The sequence below is a fragment of the Dioscorea cayenensis genome, chromosome 19 (assembly GCF_009730915.1).
Source record: "Dioscorea cayenensis subsp. rotundata cultivar TDr96_F1 chromosome 19, TDr96_F1_v2_PseudoChromosome.rev07_lg8_w22 25.fasta, whole genome shotgun sequence".
Lineage (NCBI taxonomy): Eukaryota > Viridiplantae > Streptophyta > Magnoliopsida > Dioscoreales > Dioscoreaceae > Dioscorea > Dioscorea cayenensis.
In genome coordinates this window covers 25,292,444-25,313,272 of record NC_052489.1, presented here as the reverse complement: position 1 = coordinate 25,313,272, position 20,829 = coordinate 25,292,444, and the positions used below count along the sequence as shown (strand labels likewise).

General features: G+C 31.9%; 2 protein-coding genes across 2 annotated transcripts; both read right to left on the bottom strand.

Annotated features, from left to right (window-relative positions):
- Positions 1-5,270: 5,270 nt before the first annotated feature.
- On the bottom strand, positions 5,271-9,600 carry LOC120249685 (ADP-ribosylation factor 1-like). The gene is made up of 7 exons (XM_039258280.1): positions 9,505-9,600; positions 9,190-9,345; positions 7,269-7,339; positions 6,911-7,030; positions 6,354-6,472; positions 5,818-5,899; positions 5,271-5,560 (listed from the first exon to the last, which is right to left on the bottom strand). Exons 2-7 carry the CDS (start codon positions 9,335-9,337, stop codon positions 5,555-5,557), a joined length of 546 nt encoding a protein of 181 aa, XP_039114214.1. The 5' UTR covers positions 9,338-9,345; positions 9,505-9,600; the 3' UTR covers positions 5,271-5,554.
- A 2,263-nt stretch (positions 9,601-11,863) lies between these two features.
- Positions 11,864-19,102, bottom strand: LOC120249668 (protein DETOXIFICATION 20-like). The gene is made up of 8 exons (XM_039258257.1): positions 18,755-19,102; positions 15,868-16,409; positions 15,682-15,768; positions 15,508-15,564; positions 14,937-15,175; positions 12,762-12,880; positions 12,421-12,507; positions 11,864-12,250 (listed from the first exon to the last, which is right to left on the bottom strand). Exons 1-8 carry the CDS (start codon positions 19,037-19,039, stop codon positions 12,158-12,160), a joined length of 1,509 nt encoding a protein of 502 aa, XP_039114191.1. The 5' UTR covers positions 19,040-19,102; the 3' UTR covers positions 11,864-12,157.
- Positions 19,103-20,829: the final 1,727 nt, after the last annotated feature.

Here is a 20,829-nt window from a genome sequence, read left to right as displayed (position 1 = left end):
CTTGAGAAGGGTGACGAAAAGTTTTTTTAGCTCCACCAGCTCCTTGCATTTCTCAGATACGATTTCCTTGATCTATTTTGGTATAGCCAGTCTGTAGTTCTTTTACCTGGACGCCATAAAATTTGATGCCGGCCAACATTTGCTTGAATATGGTCTGCGCTTTCTCTTGCTCAACAATCTCCAGGGATTGAGTGAGCATGGAGCTTCCTGGAAAGGATTTGATCAAGGAGGTGGCGAACATCGTAGCGATTGATGAAGGGGGATGAATCATGGATCCAGGGAATGAGAGCTTCACGGGAGTTCATGAAGGCGAAGGTCGTGTCATCGTCAAAGAGCATAACATGGCGGCCGATTACCTCCAGATCCATCCTTCTCTTGATCTCTTTTTTCTTCTCCTTTTCCTTCTCCTTCGCTATCATCTTATCATCTTCGTCAGGATCCACAATGACGGAAAAAAGTCCAGGATGCAATCTGGAGGGTGCGGCATCATATTCACTGGACTCCATTGGGTCGATGATCGTCGACGGCAAGGTCAAAGTCCTCCTCCTTTTTTTCTTCTCCGGAGAATTTTTTTCTTTTTGCTCGCTCCTCCGGCCAGTTCCTTCTTTTCCTAAATTTTTTTTTCTTTCTTTTGCTTTTCTTCTTCTTCTGTTCTATGCCGTTCCTTTGTCCGTTCTCCTTTTTGGGCTCGGCCTCTTCCCTCCTTTATCTTCTTCTTCTTTCTTCCGATCTCCTTCCTCTCGGGTTCGGTGGGACAGCATCGACCTCTTCTCCTTCTTTTCTTATTATGTATTTATATATGTATACATTGGTAGCGATCAAAACCGAGAGTCTTCCTCTTTTTTTTTTCTTTAGTCATCCCTTTACTGGTTCCCCGTTTTCTTCTTCTTTGGCTCCATCCTCGTCGTCTTTTGTTCTTCTTAGGCCGGTCCTTCTCTAGGTTTGGCTTCCTCCGGGGTTCCCCATCTTTGGTCCGTCCGTTCTACTTTCTTTGGGTTCAGCTTCCTCTCCTCCCTCCTTCTTTCACTCGTATCCCCTTCCCCACTTCTTTATGCTTTGATTCCTTTATCTTTCCAGTCTCTTCATCCTTTAACTCCTCCATCTTCACAGCCTCTTCCAGTTTCTCAAGCTTCTCGGTCTTCGTGGATACCTCATCACGAACAACAAACAAGTGGCGAGGAACAATAATGGCAAACACGGCAACAATAACAACAACGATGGTAGTATCGTTGACAAGCAGGAGCGAGAACTACGTTGAGAGGCAACGGCGGTAGCAACGTCGGCGAGCAGCTTTTTATTTATTACTTTTTATATATATATATATAGATATTTATAAGTTTACGAGGAGAGCCAAACCTTCTTCTACTCCTCTTGTCTTCTTCAAATTCTCCTCTGTTCTTCTTTCGCTTTTCCTTCGTTCGTCTTACTTCGTCCTTCCTTCTTGTTCTTCTGTTCTTCTTTCGCTTTCTTTTTCTTCAGTCTTCTCGTCGTTTCCTCTTCTCTGGTTCTGTCCTCTCCCTCTATTTTTTCCCCTTTTTAAAGCCTTTCACGTCTCCACGGTTATGTTGATCGTGGAGATGGTTACAATGTTCGTGGGTTGGTTCCATTGATCGTGGCGTCCCACGAGAAGCATCCATACATCCACTATTTTTAATTTTTTTTTTTTAATTAATAATTTTTTTTATATTATATATATTATTATATTTTATGATATATATATTTAATTTAATTTATTTAATTTTATTGTTTTATTATTATTTTATTATTTTATTCTTATATTATTATTATATATATACATGTATATCTTTTTATATTATACATATCTATAAATTTTTTATTATATTTATTTGATTTTTGATTTGAGTTTGATTTGCTTTTGATTTTTATTATATATATATATATATATATATATATATATATATATATATATATATTATCTGATATCTATTAGTATTAATTTAATATTTATTTATTTATTTATTTTTTGTTTATCCGATAATTTAATTATAATAATTAATATATATATATATATATTATTATCTTTATCATATATGATTATGCGCCATTATTTATTTATTTATTATATTGTTATCATTATTTATTTATTTATTATTTTGTTATATATATATATATTATAATCATTATCTGATTTAATTATTTTATTTTATTTATATATATATATATATTTATATTATTTTTTATTTGATTGATTTTTTTTTATTATATATATTTTTTTATCTAATTGTATTATTTATTTATTTATTTATTATTATTATTATTTTATTTTATTATTTTTCTAATGTTAAAAAAAAAATTTTTTTAATTTTTTTTTATTATATTTATTATTATTATTATTATTATTATTATTATTATTATTTTTATATATATATTTGCTTCAGATTTGTATTTATGGCTGGTCTTTGGGATTGAGATCGTCTCAAAATCCATGTTTCAGATGATCTTGAGATTTGAATATTTTGAATCACCACGTGTTCTCGGTTGGTATTTTAGACCGCCTCGAGATCAGTGCTTTGGCTGGTCTTGAGATTTTGTGTATTTTGGATATTTTGGACAGCCTCGAGATCGGTGCTCTCGGTTGATCTTGAGATTTGAGTATTTTAGACCGTTTTGAGATCGGTGCTCTCGACTGGTCCTCAGATTTGTGTATTTAAATATTTTGGATCGCCTCGAGATCGGTGCTCTCGGCTGATCTTGAGATTTGAGTATTTTAGACCGTCTTGAGATCGGTGCTCTCGACTGGTCCTAAGATTTGTGTATTTGAATATTTTGGATATTTTGGATCGCCTCGAGATCGGTGCTCTCGGCTGATTCTGAGATTTGAGTATTTTAGACCGTCTTGAGATCGGTGCTCTCGACTGGTCCTAAGATTTGTGTATTTGAATATTTTGGATCGCTTCGAGATCGGTGCTCTCGGCTGATCCTGAGATTTGAGTGTTTTAGACCGTCTTGAGATCGGTGCTCTCGACTGGTCCTGAGATTTGTCTATGTTAGACAGCCTTGAGATCTGTGCTCTCGGCTGCTCTTGAGATTTGAATATTTTGAATATTTTGTGTAAATTAGGAAATACATTTAATTTATTTATTATTATATTTTATTATTATATTATATATTTTTTTGTATAAACAAATGCCCCCTTCATACTTCTCTCATGAAGAAATTTTGGTGAGATTGAGTGAGAGAAGTAGGAACTTTATATGTCATGGCCGAACATGTTTTTGATTCATGAAAATGAAACATGTCATTTCATTATAGACAAAAGTACATAAAAGTTAATGTTTGCCTCAGGAAGTACGCATAATCGTACATGACCGGGTCTCCTTTTTGGTGTTAAGGGACCAGACGTTCCGTCATAGACAAGCATTCTAAATTATACATAGTATTTCTTTAGAAAACGACCATTAATAGGTGGCATGGGTCTTTCTCCTTTGTCATCAATGAGTTGGTATGCGCCTCCTTCGTAGACAATCTCCACGACATATGGACCTTCCCAATTTGCTTTAAATTTGCCCCCAGCCCGCTTGTTGGTGATGATAGGTCTTCTGAGGACAAGAACCATTTCTCCCTTTGTAAATGTACGGAATCTGGCCAGCTTATTATATGCTTGAGACATTTTTGCTTTGTAAACTTCAAGATTTTGCTGTACTTCTATCCTTTTTTCATCAAGAGAGTCTAACTCGTCTAGGCGAAGTCGAACATTATCTTCATTTGATATTTCATTCTGCAACGCCATCCTTAATGAGGGTATTTGAATTTTCAGGGGTAGGACTGCTTCAGTTCCAAATAATAAAGAGTATGGTGTGCACTGTGTTGGGGTCCTATATGTGGTACGATAGGCCCATAGCATCCCAGGAAGTCTTTCATGCCAATCCTTTTTATTTTTAGACACAGCCTTCTTTAGCAATTTTGAGAGAGTTTTGTTAAATGCTTCTGCCAACCCATTTGCTCTCGCATTATAGATGGAGGTATACCTCCAGTCTATTTTGTGATGTTGTGCAAATCTCCCAATTTTAAAGCTTTTGAAAGCGGGGCCATTATCTGAGATAATTCTTCTTGGAGTTCCAAATCTGTATAGGATATTTTCTCTGAAGAATTTTATGATGTTTTCAGTCTTTACTTCTCTTAAAGGAATAGCCTCTGCCCATCTGGAGAAATAGTCTGTTGCAGCCAATATGAATCGATGCCCTGATGATGATGATGGAGGCTCGATAGGACCAATCACATCTGTTCCCCATATCTCGAAAGGCCATGAAGAAATACCCGCCAAAAGCCCTCTTTGAGTCCTGAGTGGTTGGTTAATACTGATTTTCTCAGTTAGCTAAGAACTTGTGAAGTGAACGTTTTGCATCAACATCCTTTGTTACGTACAGTGGTACACACACCAAATGAGACACCATAAAGAAGATATTTCTTTTTTCTTTTTTTTTTTTAAAAAATACCTTCACAAATATTGCCATCTTGATTGTTGACCAGTGAATTCATAAAATAATGTAAAAACTCAAATGTGGGTGTATGTAAATAATTATGGGTTTAGTAGTAGTCACGATCTGAATGCAGTAAACACAAGGATAACTCCCTCAATGGGCACCATGAATAACCTGATATTTCTCACCACGTCCAACGAAACATCGTGGCTAGCTCAGTAAATAATTTTTATTATTTAAAGCTTAAAATTTTAAATAAAAATATTTATTCATTAATACTAACAAAATATCCATCAAATATAATTCAAATTTTTAATTTTAATTTTAATTAATTGTCACGAATAAACTACGTGTGTGTATATATATATATATATATATATATATATGAAGATTGTTATCAAAACTCTTAAAATTTAAAAAATATTTTATGATAAGATATTTTTACCCTATTTACTCCTTGTTAGAATTATTTATTTTTATTAATGTATATACCTTGTTAAACAGAAATAAAGATAATTAGAAAAATAATAATAATTAGTACTCATAAAACTTTTAAAAATGACAAATAATTTAAAAATAGTCTTTTTCCAAATGCAACATGAAACAGAAGTATTAATCTAATCAAAATTTAGTTAATCATTAAAGTTTTTCTTTCAAAAACCAAATCAAATACTTAAAACAAACTTGCTCTCATGTACGGTACGCACTTTTTAAGTTGGGGATTACGTACAGGACACATTTGGTATTGGGATAACAAATAATAATCATTTGATAAAAGAATGAATGATTATCATAGTTATATTCAGAGATCCAGATCTACACATGGCATAATAGGAAAATTTTCTCCAACTGAATTCTTCCTAACTATTCTTCTTTAATGGACTATTTTAAATTGATCAGTTTTCAACAGAATAATGAAATGCGAAAATGAATTCGGTTTTTTTCAACAAAAAAACAGGCATGAGATAACAAATCAAGTCAATCCCTAAAATTTCAAATAACCCAACCAAACATAAAAGACTTGCACAATCACAAGCACATTTGATCTTATAAAAGTATCTATAACCTCCATCCTATACGGTTTTCCAGATTCACCAAAGCACCTTGAAATTTTAAGCCTGAAAACAAGAAAACCATACATAAATTCAAGGTATGTGGAGCAGAAACGCACATGCTGGTATTAAAAATAAAAATAATTTTTTTTTTAAGAAAAAGTAGCCTTCTCTATCTTAACAAATAGCATATGACTCTCGTGACTATAATAAACAATCAGGCTTGTAAAAGGCAGTCTTAATCCTTATATCTTTAAGTTCAATATCAAGTTGTTGAAAGGCTCTAGTTTGCCAACAAAAAAAAAAAAAAATGATGCACGTACCTTGCTAGCTATGTTGCTAGAGAGCCAATCCAACCCTTCGTACAATCCCTCACCACTTGTTGCACAGGTGCTTTGTATGTACCTTAAAAGCGGACCATTGAAACAAAACTATGCATTAGTTCGCTATTTATTTCTTTTGCACGGTAAAATTGAAAAACTAACCAGCAAACTAAAAAGCAAGAAAATATGTAGAGAGAGCAGCTGAAAACACTTTCAGAAATAGTTTTTTCATAATAACTTGGACGAAGCCACAGAAGTTTGGACAACTTAGAAGTGCACTTACTAAAATATCATGAAAGAATTAATTAGCATTAAGTGTACCTTGAAATACACTAGAAAATGGAGCACAGATTTGTAACATAAATCACAAAGGGCATACATAAAAAATCTAGTTATTCTGAACATGTAACTCGTTCAGCTTTCGTAGGTCATAAATGCAGTGAAAAAATGCAAACCTCAATGTGTCAAACTATTTGGGCAACTTCAGCCGCAAATTGTTGAAGAAAATTAAAAAAATAAAATAAAATAAAACATACCAGTGGCGCTGGCGGAGAGAATGGAGACCAAGCTTATCTGTAATTTCAGCAGCATTCATAGCATTAGGCAGATCCTGCTTGTTTGCAAATACAAGCAGCACAGCATCCCTCAATTCATCCTGCAACCAATTCAAACAAAACTTCAGCAAGCTATATTATCTCCATATAACCAAGAAAGGAGAGAAGCATCACTTGACTTTATTCAGGAGTCATAGAAAAGGTGCAAATTAAGAAAACCATCAATACTCATGAAAAAAGTCGAAGTAATTTGAACGTGGTTTCACTAGTTAGTATTTAGTTTAAGTCTTGGAATTTGGAAGGCTACAAACTTGATGCTTTTTCCCTATGCATTTAAAGAATGCACGCACACACTAAATGTTGTACTAATCATACAGTTGTGCCTTGCCCTTATGCATTTACTTCTGCACCTACAAGCAGACACACACATCCAAGGTCCCAAACAAATGCATGCCAATTTTCGCTAAGATTGCAGACAAGACAATTAAACAATCAAGCCTCATGTCAGGGACTAGAAATAATTCTTTGAAAAGATTTACCTCATTCAGCATCCTGTGGAGCTCATCTCTTGCCTCTATCACACGATCTCTGTCATTGCTGTCTATAACAAAAATAAGGCCTTGTGTGTTCTGGAAATAGTGCCTCCATAGAGGTCTAATCTGTTCCCCACAATATACACATGACAATAATCAAGATTAGATAGTAAAAATTTAATACCATGGGGAGCAAGATCATCATCATCATCATTTGTTTTATCACAGTTATTTCTAAATTACACAACAACAATATCAGAAAAATTTTGCCTTCCACAGACATAAGCAATTGATTTCAGCTTGTAAGGTATGGAGCAGTTGTCCGCTTAAGTTAATAAAGAAATGTAAAGAGACAATGGAATACCCTATCCTGACCACCAACATCCCAAACAGTGAAGCTTATATTCTTGTACTCGACTGTCTCCACATTAAATCCTGTAGAAATAGTATTGCTTAACATTAGTTCAAAATGGAACAACATTTAAGAAATTTATAAACTTTATGATTATGTTAGTGAATTAGGTTAAAATCTCATTTAAGTTATGACTATACTTGAAACATGGAATAAAGTGGAGAAAAGGGGTAATAGACAGAAAATGGTAGTAGCATAGAAAGAACACACAATAAAATACCAGCATTGAAAGCAAATGCAGTGGAAAAAGATCAGCCTGTAATTTTCTCAGAATGGTTATGTGAAAGATTTTATCACTTCAGTACAGCAAAATATTGGAATTGCCAAGTATATTTGCATACTGTTTCAACAATTACTATCAGGGGCATTAAAGGCCCACACAATCAATCCATGAGATTTGATCAGTTAATATTCTGAAGATTGAGGCATCTACTACATATCATACAAATCTAATTTATCTAAAGCATATACATATCTCCATATGTACTTAATGAACTAAAAAAAGGGTAAACTTCTACCTGATTAATTGTTCAATTTCCACATTCACACTGTAACTTATTTGATTTCCAAAAATACACTACAAATTTACCAACAAATGATATTAAGTTCAAAATACATAAAATATAACCCACCCATATCATTTGTACAAACATTGAAAATACAGTTTGTGTTCCAATAGTGCATCATAACAAATAGATAACAAACACCATAGGATGTATCCTTATACTGAAAAGAACTTCAAAACTTCAGAGGCGGTGTATCCTTGTAATGAAAGGGATTTGTCAGTCTTTATCTACGAGGACAAGAACCATTATGAGCATTCTAACCAAATGCATCCAGTTGTCAGGCTTCAAAGGATTTCTAGAAAGGTCACCAAAATGAAGTCAACTTGCCTACCATAAAAAGCATTGTAATATGCGTACCTAGATTGCAACACAAAAACCTCAATTCTTAAACCTTTTAACCATTACATTAAACCAAACCATGAGGTTTACATATATCCCAAGCCGGTCTTAGTGAAAATAGGGCCTTAAGTAAAATTATATATTCTTAATTATTTTTATTAAATAATAAATTACATAATAAGAAATTTTGGGCCATAACCCTAATGATTAGATAAAATTAATGTAATTTTATATTATCACAAATCAATTAAACAAGATATCTTCTATATTTTATAAAAAAAATAATGAAGATTTTTATCAATATAATTACGTAAATAAAATAAAAATAATAAATACAAATTTTTAAAACATCATAAATTGTGGTGACCCCAAAAAATTATGAGGCCTTGTCTTGATGATAAGATAATTTTATGTAATTTAAAATTATTATAAATAAATTAAAGAAAATAAGTTTTATATTTTAAAAAAGAACTCTCAAGATTCTTCATAATATGGTTTTGTTAAAAAAAATATAAACTTCAATGTTTTTTTTTAAATCATAAATTGTGAGACCTCAATAGATCAGGGCATAGAGTCGGCCCTGAATATATCATCACCTACAGGATGCATGATTTGATATGTCAAGCACACTACCACTACTTTTGCTAACTTCTCTAAAATTAACCAACTCTAGCACCATAGGTCTAACACAATCAATAACAACACAAGACAAATCCCAAGGCCTGATCCATAAAACTGATCAGTACCAGAACCTCAAGATCATCTAAACATACAAAGGATCCACCTTGATCACAAACTACGAACTGTAAGCAATAATTGCACTGAAAACACATTGATACTAATCTTCATCACATTGCCAGGATATAAACATTACAGATCCGGAAGATCCCATCAAAAATAAAACACCGTTTAACTAAAAAAAAAAACCATAAGGGATTGTGAAGCCAATAAAGCGTAAAAGAACTCACCGATTGTGGGGATGGTAGTGACGATCTCTCCGAGCTTGAGTTTATACAGGATCGTTGTCTTACCCGCAGCATCAAGCCCCACCATCAGAATCCTCATCTCCTTCTTAGCAAACAGTCGGCTGAAGAGCTTCGTGAACGTGAGCCCCATCTCTTCCTCTGCAACCACAAATCAAAGATCAGATCGAGCAATAACATCTCAGATCCGATTTCAAAAACTCCGATCTGAATAAAAAATCAACCAAAAATCTAAAGAGAACGATTTAAGAAACAAGAGATGAAGATCGAGATGGGAATCGAAGGGGATAAAAGGATTACTAGGGATTTGGAGAAGAAGCGCAAGACGGAGGAGAGAATCTCGAAGACCTCGGCTCTCAATGCGGATGCGCGGCTGGAGATATGCTTGGAAGAGGGGTTGGGTTTGTATTTATATTTTATAGGGCAGAGACAAAAGGACGAAAAGATCCTGCGTGAAACCCACGCGTTTCTGACCGAGTTGTTCGGTCCATCTGACCCAACTCAACGTTGGCTTCAATTGGACTTGATCCCAGTGGTGGATATTTATTTTACCGCCAGAACGGCTCCAGTCCAATATATCTCATTATTATTAATTTTAAATATATATATATATATATTTAATTATTTGATATGCCTCATATATAATTTTAATGACTAAGATTTAAAGTTGATTAAGATCTTTTTTTCTTCATGCTTTTAAAATTCTATCTAAATGTAAAACAAATTATGTTATATAAAAATTGTTTTTTTATATTTTTTTATTTGTTTAAAATTTTAAAAAATAAATTCAATTTTACATTAATTTTATTTTTTTCTTATCATCTGCAACAATTGTGCAACAATTGTAATTAACTTTGTTAGCTTGGACTTCTTTTATAGTCAGTCAGCTTTTGGCGAGAAATAGACAGTTTAGCTCTTTAGCTTGGATCCCAATTCAGTGTCTGACAGTGATCCTCCTTTTATGTGGTTCTTACTTTTGCTGTCTGTTTGTTTTGTTTTATTTTATTTTATTGTACTTCCTTTATTCCATTTTAGTGGACTTTTGGCTGTACTCTTCTTTCTTTTTTTTTTTAGTGCACGTGGTTTATCTACTTTAGAAAAAACCAATTTTATTTATATATATATATATATGATTTATCATAAAAACCAAATTATAATTCATCTTCATCTGTTAGGTTATCTTTAAAAATAGAAAAAAAAAAGAAACAGAAGATGAATATCTATTTTTTTTCATAAAATTTATAAAAAGCGTTTTAATAATAAAAATATATAAATAAATAAATATTGTATACGCAAACATACAACAAAATCTATACATATGGAGTATTTAAAGCAATATCATAATATGCTCTCCAACAGTTTTGAAAAAAAAACATTCCTTTTTATATATTAGTTTATATTAAATGTGGTATTATTAATAATAAAGATTTAATGCATTAAATTGAATTTATATTAAATATTTAACAAGACCTTCTAATAAAAATTTATAGTCTTTTCAAAGTGGAAATTTTTTTTAAATTTTTTTTAAAGCATTTGTTAGAGAAGATTAAACATTTATTTGTATTATAAAAAGATATGGAAAATAATAAAAATGTGGTACTCTTAATAGAAAAGATTCAATGGCATTAATTTTCTTAAGATCATTAAATTAATTTTATTTTAAAAAATTAATAAGACCTTCCAATGATATGGAAATCTTTTCTAAATTTTTTTAAGTATTGGTTTAGAAAAAAATTAACAACTTTTATTTAATGTGGAAAATGGGAAAAAAATATTTGACCAATAGATAATATTTCCAAAAAAATTAAAGAGAAAGCATTTTATAATTTAGTTATACATATGAGGAACATTAAAATTATAACTAAATGCATATAACTAATTTAAATCAAGAGATATTATTTGAAAAAAAGTTGCATGTAATAATTTAAGTTATTGTTAATAGAAAAAATTAATGGCATTAATTTAGGTCATTAAATTAGTTTATCATTAAGTATTTTAATAAGTCTTTTTAATCAAAAGTGATAGTGTTTCAAAAGATGTTAAAGCATTTATTTACAAAAGATATATGAACATTTATTTGGTATTACATAAAATATATAACATAAAAAAAATGTGGTATTATTAATAAAAAAAATTAATGACATTAATTTCTTAATTTTTTTAAGGGCATTCAATTTGTTTAATGTTTTTAAAGTATTTGTTTAAAAAAGATTTAACAACATTTATTTGGTTTTCCATTAAATATAAAAATGAAGAAAAAAAAATCGAAGGCAATAAATAATACTTCAACAAAACAATGAAAGAACAGTTTATAATTTAGTTGTACCTAAGAACTTTATAATTACTTAGCTATTCCGTCTCCTAATTGTGTGCTTTCGGTACTCATATGAACATAAATTAAACACTATTTTTGTATTTCTTTGCATCATTAATATTTATTCTACACAAATACACATTACAAAACTATTATAAATGCAAAACCTCCTATATAGAGCAAGCGAATTATTCTAGTATTAATTAATTATATTAAAAATTGAAATATGGCATAGGACCAAGTTCTGTTGATTAGGTCCCGATGATAAAGTTTTTTTTTTAATAAAAGATATAGGTATTATATATATATACATTAATTTTAAATTTAAATAACATGAATCACATCTAATAAAAAACATATGCAGGTTTTTTTAGTATACCACACATTTCACACTGCATACAATGAGAATTCGATCCCTAGTCTTCGCCCTAGTACAAAAAAAAGCCGGTGTTTATAGAAGGTGGCAATATGATTACATTATGTGGCAGGGCTTTGGATTAAGATATTACCAGTTGTTGATAAAATAACTAATAATTCGCTGTGTTTTTCTAAGACATGAGACATTTAATTGAAAAAATAGAAAAACATGGCTGACAAACAAGCCCTTAGCTTTCCCTGCTTCCAAGACAACAAAGCAACTTAAGCCAGTTCATTACGCTGTGCATTTCTGCTAGAAGCCTTTCTTCTTTCTTCCATGTACCACTTGCTGACACGCTCCTTGGTCAAAACTACCTGGAAATAATTCACAACCAATAACACATCAGTCATACAATAGAGATTACTATACATTTCAAGGACATTAGACTGCTAAATTTTAAAATAAATAAATAAATAAAACAGAGAGATGTCTAAATACATGAACAGTTGTTTAAAAAAAATAAATAAATAAAAAATCTGCTAACCTGTTTGTCCCAGTCAGTTCTGCATGTGATGAAAAGAAGCACCAGAGTTTGAACAAATGTGCCAATTAACATTCCCAACCAAATCCCCTGACAGTCAAATGAAGAAAATGTTGATTGAGAAAAGTGTAGCAAAGGGCCATCTTTTTTCTAGCAAGGATGATTATGATTATGATTATGATTATGATTATGATGATGATAATGATAGAATGCCGGAAATCAATTCAAAATTCATAGCTAAATCAACAGAATGATGATGATGATGATGACGAGCATGAGCGAAGTTTATTTCTGCTTCACATTATAAGCAGTAGCAAATATGTTTTGATGCTTATAAAAGTTACCTTAATATGGAAACCCAATATATAACCAAGCAAACATCCAAGGGGAATTCCGATCAAATAGTAGCAAGTTATGTTGACATAAGCAACCACACCCTGCAAGCCCGCACCGACAGCAACGCCTATAAATGTGCAAAGAGTAAGCAGTAAGGTGAACAAGCTCTAAAATTCCATTCCTTTTTTTGTTTTGTAAGTTTATAGATTAAACAAAATCTGCTTGATTCTAGCCGAAAAGATTTTTTGATAATGCTAACCTTTCAAAAGGCAAAGAATTGAAGTTTTGCTTTTGAAAGAAACATTGGTGCAAGCTAGGAGGCTAAGAAAGCTCAAGGCAGCAGTTAATAATTGATGTAAATTAAATTCATACTATGGTAGATCAGAGAAACATTGGCAAGAAAACAATCAGGCAAGAAATCACTTTAAAGAATTTAAAAACAATAGTGAATAATAACGAACATGTAACCTTAGTATCTATTCTAGGAAAGCAGTAGGTACAAGCATGACAATAAAGAGAGCTGAAAAACATTTTAACTTTTGTAACAAAAGCACATCATAGAAAATTAATATATTGATTTTAATAACAAGTGTTGTGATCTTCTCCACATAATATATAACAAGAGTAATCCTTATCTAACATGAGGAACAATGCGACCCTTTGATAACACAGTTTTAATCAGTATTATAGTCATTTTGCTTGTGAGTCTTCTTATTCCTGGTTTAACATCCTGATGTGTGTTAAAATGCATATGCATAATAGTTATGAAATTAATCAAGTTAACATAAGCATCCATCTATGATAAAATATCTTCACGTGTTGTTTTTTTTTTTTTTAATTGAAGATTTTTGTCACTCCATCCACATAGAAACAAGAATTACCCACTAACATAAGAGGAATACCAATCCTGTCTTCAAAGCTATGAAATAATTTTACAAGATAGTAAGATACAACTGTGGTCTGACATGAATAATGTCAAATTTCTTATAGCAAGTCTATTTTCTCAAGAATAATAAATGGCACATTCTCTAGTCGTTACAAAGCTAATATTTGCAATATAGAAACGCAGTTTCAAGTTTCAACTAAAGGCGACATTAGAAGAGCTCTCGCTAATTATGTACTGGATATCAAGATTGGAGACTGAGATGCAAGATGCGTAAAGTTCTTTCAGAATAACAGAAACATATATATATTTACTTTTGTAAATTTAAGTTTATTCTACACAGGGAAAACAAATTAAATTATTATTTATGATAAGCGGATATTTAAATAGGGTTATCAATTTACCCATAGCCATACCTGATTTTTCGGCCCAACCCGGGATAAATTCAAGAGAACTAGGTGGGGACCAAGGCGGGGAATGTACCCCCGCCACCAAAAATATATAATTTAAATATTATATATATATATATATTCTATTATCTTATGTTATAAATATCTAAATAAAATTAAAAAAACATACGTTTATTTAGATATTAAATTACTAAAAAAATTAATAAATATTACTAGAGAAAAAAGAACTAAACAAAACCCTAGAGAGATTTATTTCTTTTGACAAATATGGGTAGGCAATGCGTGAAGGACATGAACATATTTCCAAAAAATAACACAAACCCTAATCATTTGCCCTGTACTACGTAGGGGACTGAATGTCAATTACTTTTGAAAATTACTGGCAATAGAGAAATTTATTGATAAAAATAAAACTTGAATTAGAGAGTGTGAAATTAAAAAAATTGGGATTAGAGAGTAAATCCCATGGATTTAAAAAATTTTATATTTATCTATTTTTAAAAATCAAAAGCTTATTTATACTAAATAAAAATATATATTATTAAAAAATAATATATTTGATACAGTTATATTCAGTAAAATAGTATAGATCAATGAAGGATAATTCCATTATATTAATTAATTATGAAATTAGTATTTTGTACAAAGGAAAAAAAATAAAGTTTGTAAGAAAAATAAATTCAAAAAAAGGGAATCCCAGAACCAGGGTAATCCCCGTGGATAAGGATAGACAAAAAATTATCCTAAATCAAGGTTTGGGGATAGGGTCGAGTATGAGTTTGTAAGTTTGGGGTTGGTGCCAGGGAATATATCCCCTGGTGAATCCCTAGTCCGTTTGACAACAGTATATCTAGGATTACATTATTTTACTATAAGAAATAAAAATCTACCTGAAAGAACGGGTTGAACACTATTCAACAAAATGGAGACTGCCAATAGAGGAGATAAGTTTCCAACAGCAGAAGCCACCTCTAAGCTGTCTGTGAAAACATAGGCAAGACTCCCCCGGAAAAATAGAAATGCTATAAAGAGAGAGAATCCAATGAAGAAAGATGTTGCCACAACATTAACAATCGCAAACTTGGCACGTTTTGCACTTCCTGCACCTAGCTCATTAGCCACCCTCACACTGCAACAGAGATTTTAATGGAGAAGCAGTAAGCACAACGATAAAGAAAATTTCTCCTTAAGGAGAGAAAACAGAAATGTCAAGTGCTCACCAACCAATTCTAATGAGAAAAACAAACTTTTGCAGGTCAACTTTTATATGGTTGTGAGAATTGCGTATTAATGACATATGCTTTCTCATGAAACTCAATTAAAAATCTCATTTAACTCAACTTCAGTTAAACATTCTAAATTTTCTTGCCGCTTAAAATCATCCACCAAAATTTCTCCCCCTGAAAGTTTGATTAGTTCCTAGCTATGTTGAATGTGGTTCATATAAAATTTGGATCATACCCTGATGCTGCCAAGAAACCAATTGATATCATCATTTCCCACCCATTGATGTTGAGGCTGTAGTTTCATAAAAGAGCAAGAGTTAAAAACACAAGCTAAGAGCAATGTAACAAGACAACAGCTAGAAAATACAAAATCCTTTTTTTATTTTTTTATTTTGTGAAATAGTAATACCAGATGGACAGAGCATCAATAGCAACCTCTGCGTTCTCCATATATCCTGTTAAAAGGACCAAGATAGTGTTGTACCATAACTCCAAACTGGAAGATAAAATTCCAATTAGATTGATATAATACCCTTTTAATCTATTGGCTATAAGGTAAATATAAGTTGTGTCAGGCCAAAGAAAGTATTGATACCAAAGCATTAGACCAGATGAGAGAGAAAGCTTGATGATTGGCCAAAGATCCTTAAAAGCATCAAATGAGAACCCCGTCCACGTCTGAGGGCAGCCACCAAAAAACACAAAGCCAAGCTGGCCAATTACAGGAAGCCACATCGCAAAGATCATGGAAATCATAATTCCATCAAGCCCCAAACTCAGCTTCCTAGCCAACAGCCACGAGAAGAAAAAATGGAGGGCAAGGGTAAGAACTGCCAAGTAGGTTATGATTACGTTCTTGCTCTGCGCTTGGAGATACATCTGGAGGGTGAACCCCCAAACGTAGGAGAATATGACAGGAATGAACCATATGGATATAATTCCCGCCATTGACGAAATAGATGATTCTTGGCCTAGAAGCTTTAGTAGTGGGGTTGTGAAGATAAATATGGGGAGAAGTAACACCGCACATACAAACAAGATAATCCATGATCTTTGTAGGTAAATGCCAAGCATGTGATATTGTTTTGCACCGTAAGATTGACCACATAGAGTTTCTAGTGCACTTGCCATGCCTAACTGCAAAATAAGCATTTCACAAGTCAGTAGATGGTAGAGGTAAAGGTAATAATAAAGGTTAATTTCTTGCAAATTGTAACAAGATAAATGGTTGCTGATAGAAATGGTTACGCCAAACTGCATTTGACACTGATGCCAAGGTATCACTTTATCCATTGATGAATGGAGTGAAAAATGGTATGTTACCAAATTTATGGTCAAATCAAGATTTGGCATGGTGTTCCAGGATCAAGCTTTTCACATGGCTCACTTTAAACAGCTTAATCCTATCTTTTGGCAACCTGGCCAAACAAAATGAGGAAGGTTAAGGTTTGTCAGCTCTGCTTGGCGAACCACTTGCTCACTCACTCACTGCCATTTTTCTCACAAGATTTCGGCCCAATTCCAATCAGCATTCCTGGTTACAGAATTCAATTACCAAATTATGCATATTCCATTTTTCTACACCGTCATTTGAACACAAACTTTTCTACTCCAGTATTCTTATCACCCTTCAAAGTCAAATAGACACTAAAACATGTTCAACACCAAGGCCATCTCAATGTCAGCATCAACCATCACAAACTTCCCAAGCCATAATACTTATACTGATATTTTTAGATGATCTTATAGGAGGGAATGACAGTTCAACCTTCAATATAAGAAACCATCTCAACGTACATTGTTTGAAAAAGGACAAGAAACTTGATTGGAATATACCAAATTTCAACATGATTTGAATGACCATCAATGATTTAAGAAGTCAATTTAATAAAGCTATTTGGTACAAGTAGTATCACTCTGATAGTTTTCATCAACTGAAAGGCATGGGAAACCTCTAGAAAATGGAATGAAAGCTCCGACAAATTCATTATTTTAGATTTTCAGCCCAACAACACTTCTTGTGTGATTGAAGTCTTGAACCTCAACTTTTGCTATCTGTCACACTTGATGCCTGGACATCGAACTTACTACCATAATATGCAAACTTTAAAAAAAAAAATCATGCTTTTTTGGGTAAATGAATCCTTAACTTGTGAATTACTTATTTGAATGAAACAAAAATGTATAAGTATGGAGATAAAATAAAATAAAAACTCCTAAACCAGTGTCAAACTTTTTGCTAAACTACTTTCAGTGGCAAGAACATATGTGGACACATCATTCCACACTTTTTATCATCAAATTTGAATAATATTTTGTTTTCATGAAGTGAAACATAAGACGCAACGCCAGATCAGAATTATTTATTCATGGACTTGGAGGTAGCTCACGCAGAGATTCCATCAGTGACAATCTCCGATAGACTAATCCTATAAACAACAAACAACTTCATCTCTGAATAATATCACATAAGACTCAAGCAGATATGTTCGAGAATGAACGCAATTCAGGCAAGTGGCAGTCAACATAATAGGGTCCACTTTTCCAATCACATAGTAACCACTTAATAGAGTTTATCATGCATGACAACTAGAATAAGTGAGAAGTTTTTTTCTCTCATGCTCAGGGCTCCGTAACCAAGTTGGCAACTTCCTGAAAACCATTGATTTTAGTTCATTCATTTAATGACAAGGCATTAAACAAGCATGGCTTTAATAACCATTACCAGCATCCAAAAACTTTGAGAGTCACTTTCAAACCATATGAGTACCTAATTAACTTTTCAAATTTAATGAGTAAAATAAAGTCATTCATTAATTAATATTAAAAAAACATTAATTTGAAGATCAATATAAATATGCTGTAATCACATTTATAAAAATCTCTGTTAGCAATAAAAAAATTCAACACCAATCAAACATTACCTATGCATCACCACTAGAATCATTTACCGGTGTTTGGTAGCGTGGCTGAGCTTTTACTTTTCACTTTTGTATTTTTAAACTATAGTCTTAATTGTCCTCAATACTCATTAATGGCAGACTACCCGATAATAGTGGCCAAGACCGACACACGACAGCGATAAGGGAAAACACCAGAAAGAAGCTCCCATCTTTGTGGCGATGGACCATTCTAAGTCGCCAAATTTTTCACTAAAGCCCCATATCAAATCAAGTGGAACCCATCCATTTCCGGTTTTTAATGCTCCAAAGGACCAAAACATCATCGACAACAATTGAAAAAAGGAATCAAATCAAACGATAAGTAATTAAATCAGTCAAAACCTGAGCATTAAACCATACAAGTTCATTTTTTTTTCAGACACATTAGTAATCTGTTCAGTAATTAAGAAAAAATTTTGCACCACAATAATCGAAACTAAGGCATAGAATTTCAGCATCGGAAAATGATAGGAAAAAAAAAAAGAAGGAAAGAAAAAGGCGAAAAGCCCTAGAACCGAGAAATCAGAGAGAAAACCATACCAGGATGCCATTAGCGAAGCGTACGAGGACGGTGGATACGAGGGCATAGCCGGCGAGTTCAGTAGGACCGATATGGCCGACGAAAGCCTGACTGATAACAGTAACGCCGAAGGTGGAGAATCTAGTGAAGATGGATGGTCCGGCAACCCTCCAAAGCTTCTTGTTCTCCTCCAAAACCCTTCTCCCAAAACTCTTCGTCTCCTCTTCCTCTTCCACGTCACTTCTCTGCTCTTCATGGCCGTTCCCATGGCCGTCGAGCAGCCTCTCTCCCAAATTTTTCTCCATTGACGACGTACTGGGAACTGGAGCGTTGGAGAGTAATGGCACTAAAATGGGTTGGAATTTGCAGCTGGGATTTTATTATATATATATATATTTTTTTTATTTTCAGGTATTTATTAAAAGACGAGAATACCCTCTGGTTTATGGGAAACGATGATGAGGGGAGATGGTCTTACACGGTAGTATTTGAGGAGAATCTTTTTTTATTTTGGAATCAATCCTTCTGCCTTTTTATTATTCTGAAAAACAATAATGCTTATTTATTTTCTGCTTCCCTGTTTTTTAGCTGAGGAGAATCTTTTTTTATTTTGGAATCAATCCTTCTGCCTTTTTATTATTCTGAAAAATAATGCTTATTTATTTTCTGCTTCCCTGTACTCTGTTCCTCACTTCTGGTGAGAGGACTTAGCTATTTATACTTTTATCTTTTCCTTCAATAAATCAGTGGTTTATCCACTCTTTTTTCAAAAAAAAAAAAAACAATAATGCTAATAGTGTTTGTTTTTAACTTTAGCGCTTTTTATGTATACATCCTTGCAAAACAATAGAAATTTTTTATGTACTATCTAATTCGCAAATCATTTTAGAAAGATATTCAATGGTTTAAATTACCACTTTCAATAAATCATATTAAATTACATATTTTATTAAATTATATTTTAAATAAAAATAATTTTAATATATTTTAATATATTTTTTTTTAAAAAAATAATTTTAATTAATTTTAATTAATTTTTTTAATTCATGTGAATTAGTTAAAGTGAACAAATAAAAAAGTCATAGAGAGTATCTGAGATTTTTTAAAAAAATATTTTTATAAAGTTGACAAGTGAAAAAATAAAAGACAAATAGGTATAGAGGTGCACCATGTATAGTGCTTTGACATTGACCTCCTACGGATAAATCACCCACCATGTAACTTTGAATCAAAGGGAGAATAAGAGATATTTCTCACACATAATTCTCATAAAAACCTAAAAAGTGAATTGCAATCTTAAATGTTTAAAAGTGTATATAAATGATTTTAACTTTTAGTGTGAAATTTTATGCATAAAAGATATTTGATCTATTTGTTATATTTTATTTATCCCAAAAGTATATTTGTGTCAGCGTGTGTGTGTGTGATTTTCACTTTTCATGGTTGTAGTAATAGTCATATATAGTCAAAAAAAAAAACGTTTGAGACGACTTCATTGTTGGAAACTTGGAATGATGATGATTTTTTTTGTTTTCTTTCTAGGGAAAAGTCAAGAAATTTGACATTATTATTGATTGAGATGAAGTGATTTGTTAATATATATATATTATAATAATAATAATAATTTGAGAATACCATATTTGTAACATAATAATTTTATATATAGGGTTTTATTTAATAAAAACCATGTAATGAAGTTTATTGGGATTTTAAATATTATTTATTTGATAGTTAATATAAACACCTATGATTAATTTTATTTATTTATTTATTTATTTATTTTATATCCCAAGTTTTAAAAAAAAATTAGCTAACAATTTTTTTTCCTTGAACAATATAAACAAACCATCATACACATCTTATTTACGCATCTACTGTGTATTAGGAGCGAGTCGAATCCTCGACCTCCCACATAAAATGCAAATATTTTTTCACTCGACCAATAATTGTATTTACTTCTAAGATATGTTCTTCTCAACTAAATCCCTAATTCCACATTCTAAATATTATTTTTTAAAATTAATTTATTATTCACTTGATTTTTAAGTTCTATTTTTATTTCAAAATTTTTAAGGGAAATCATCAAGTTCAAAAA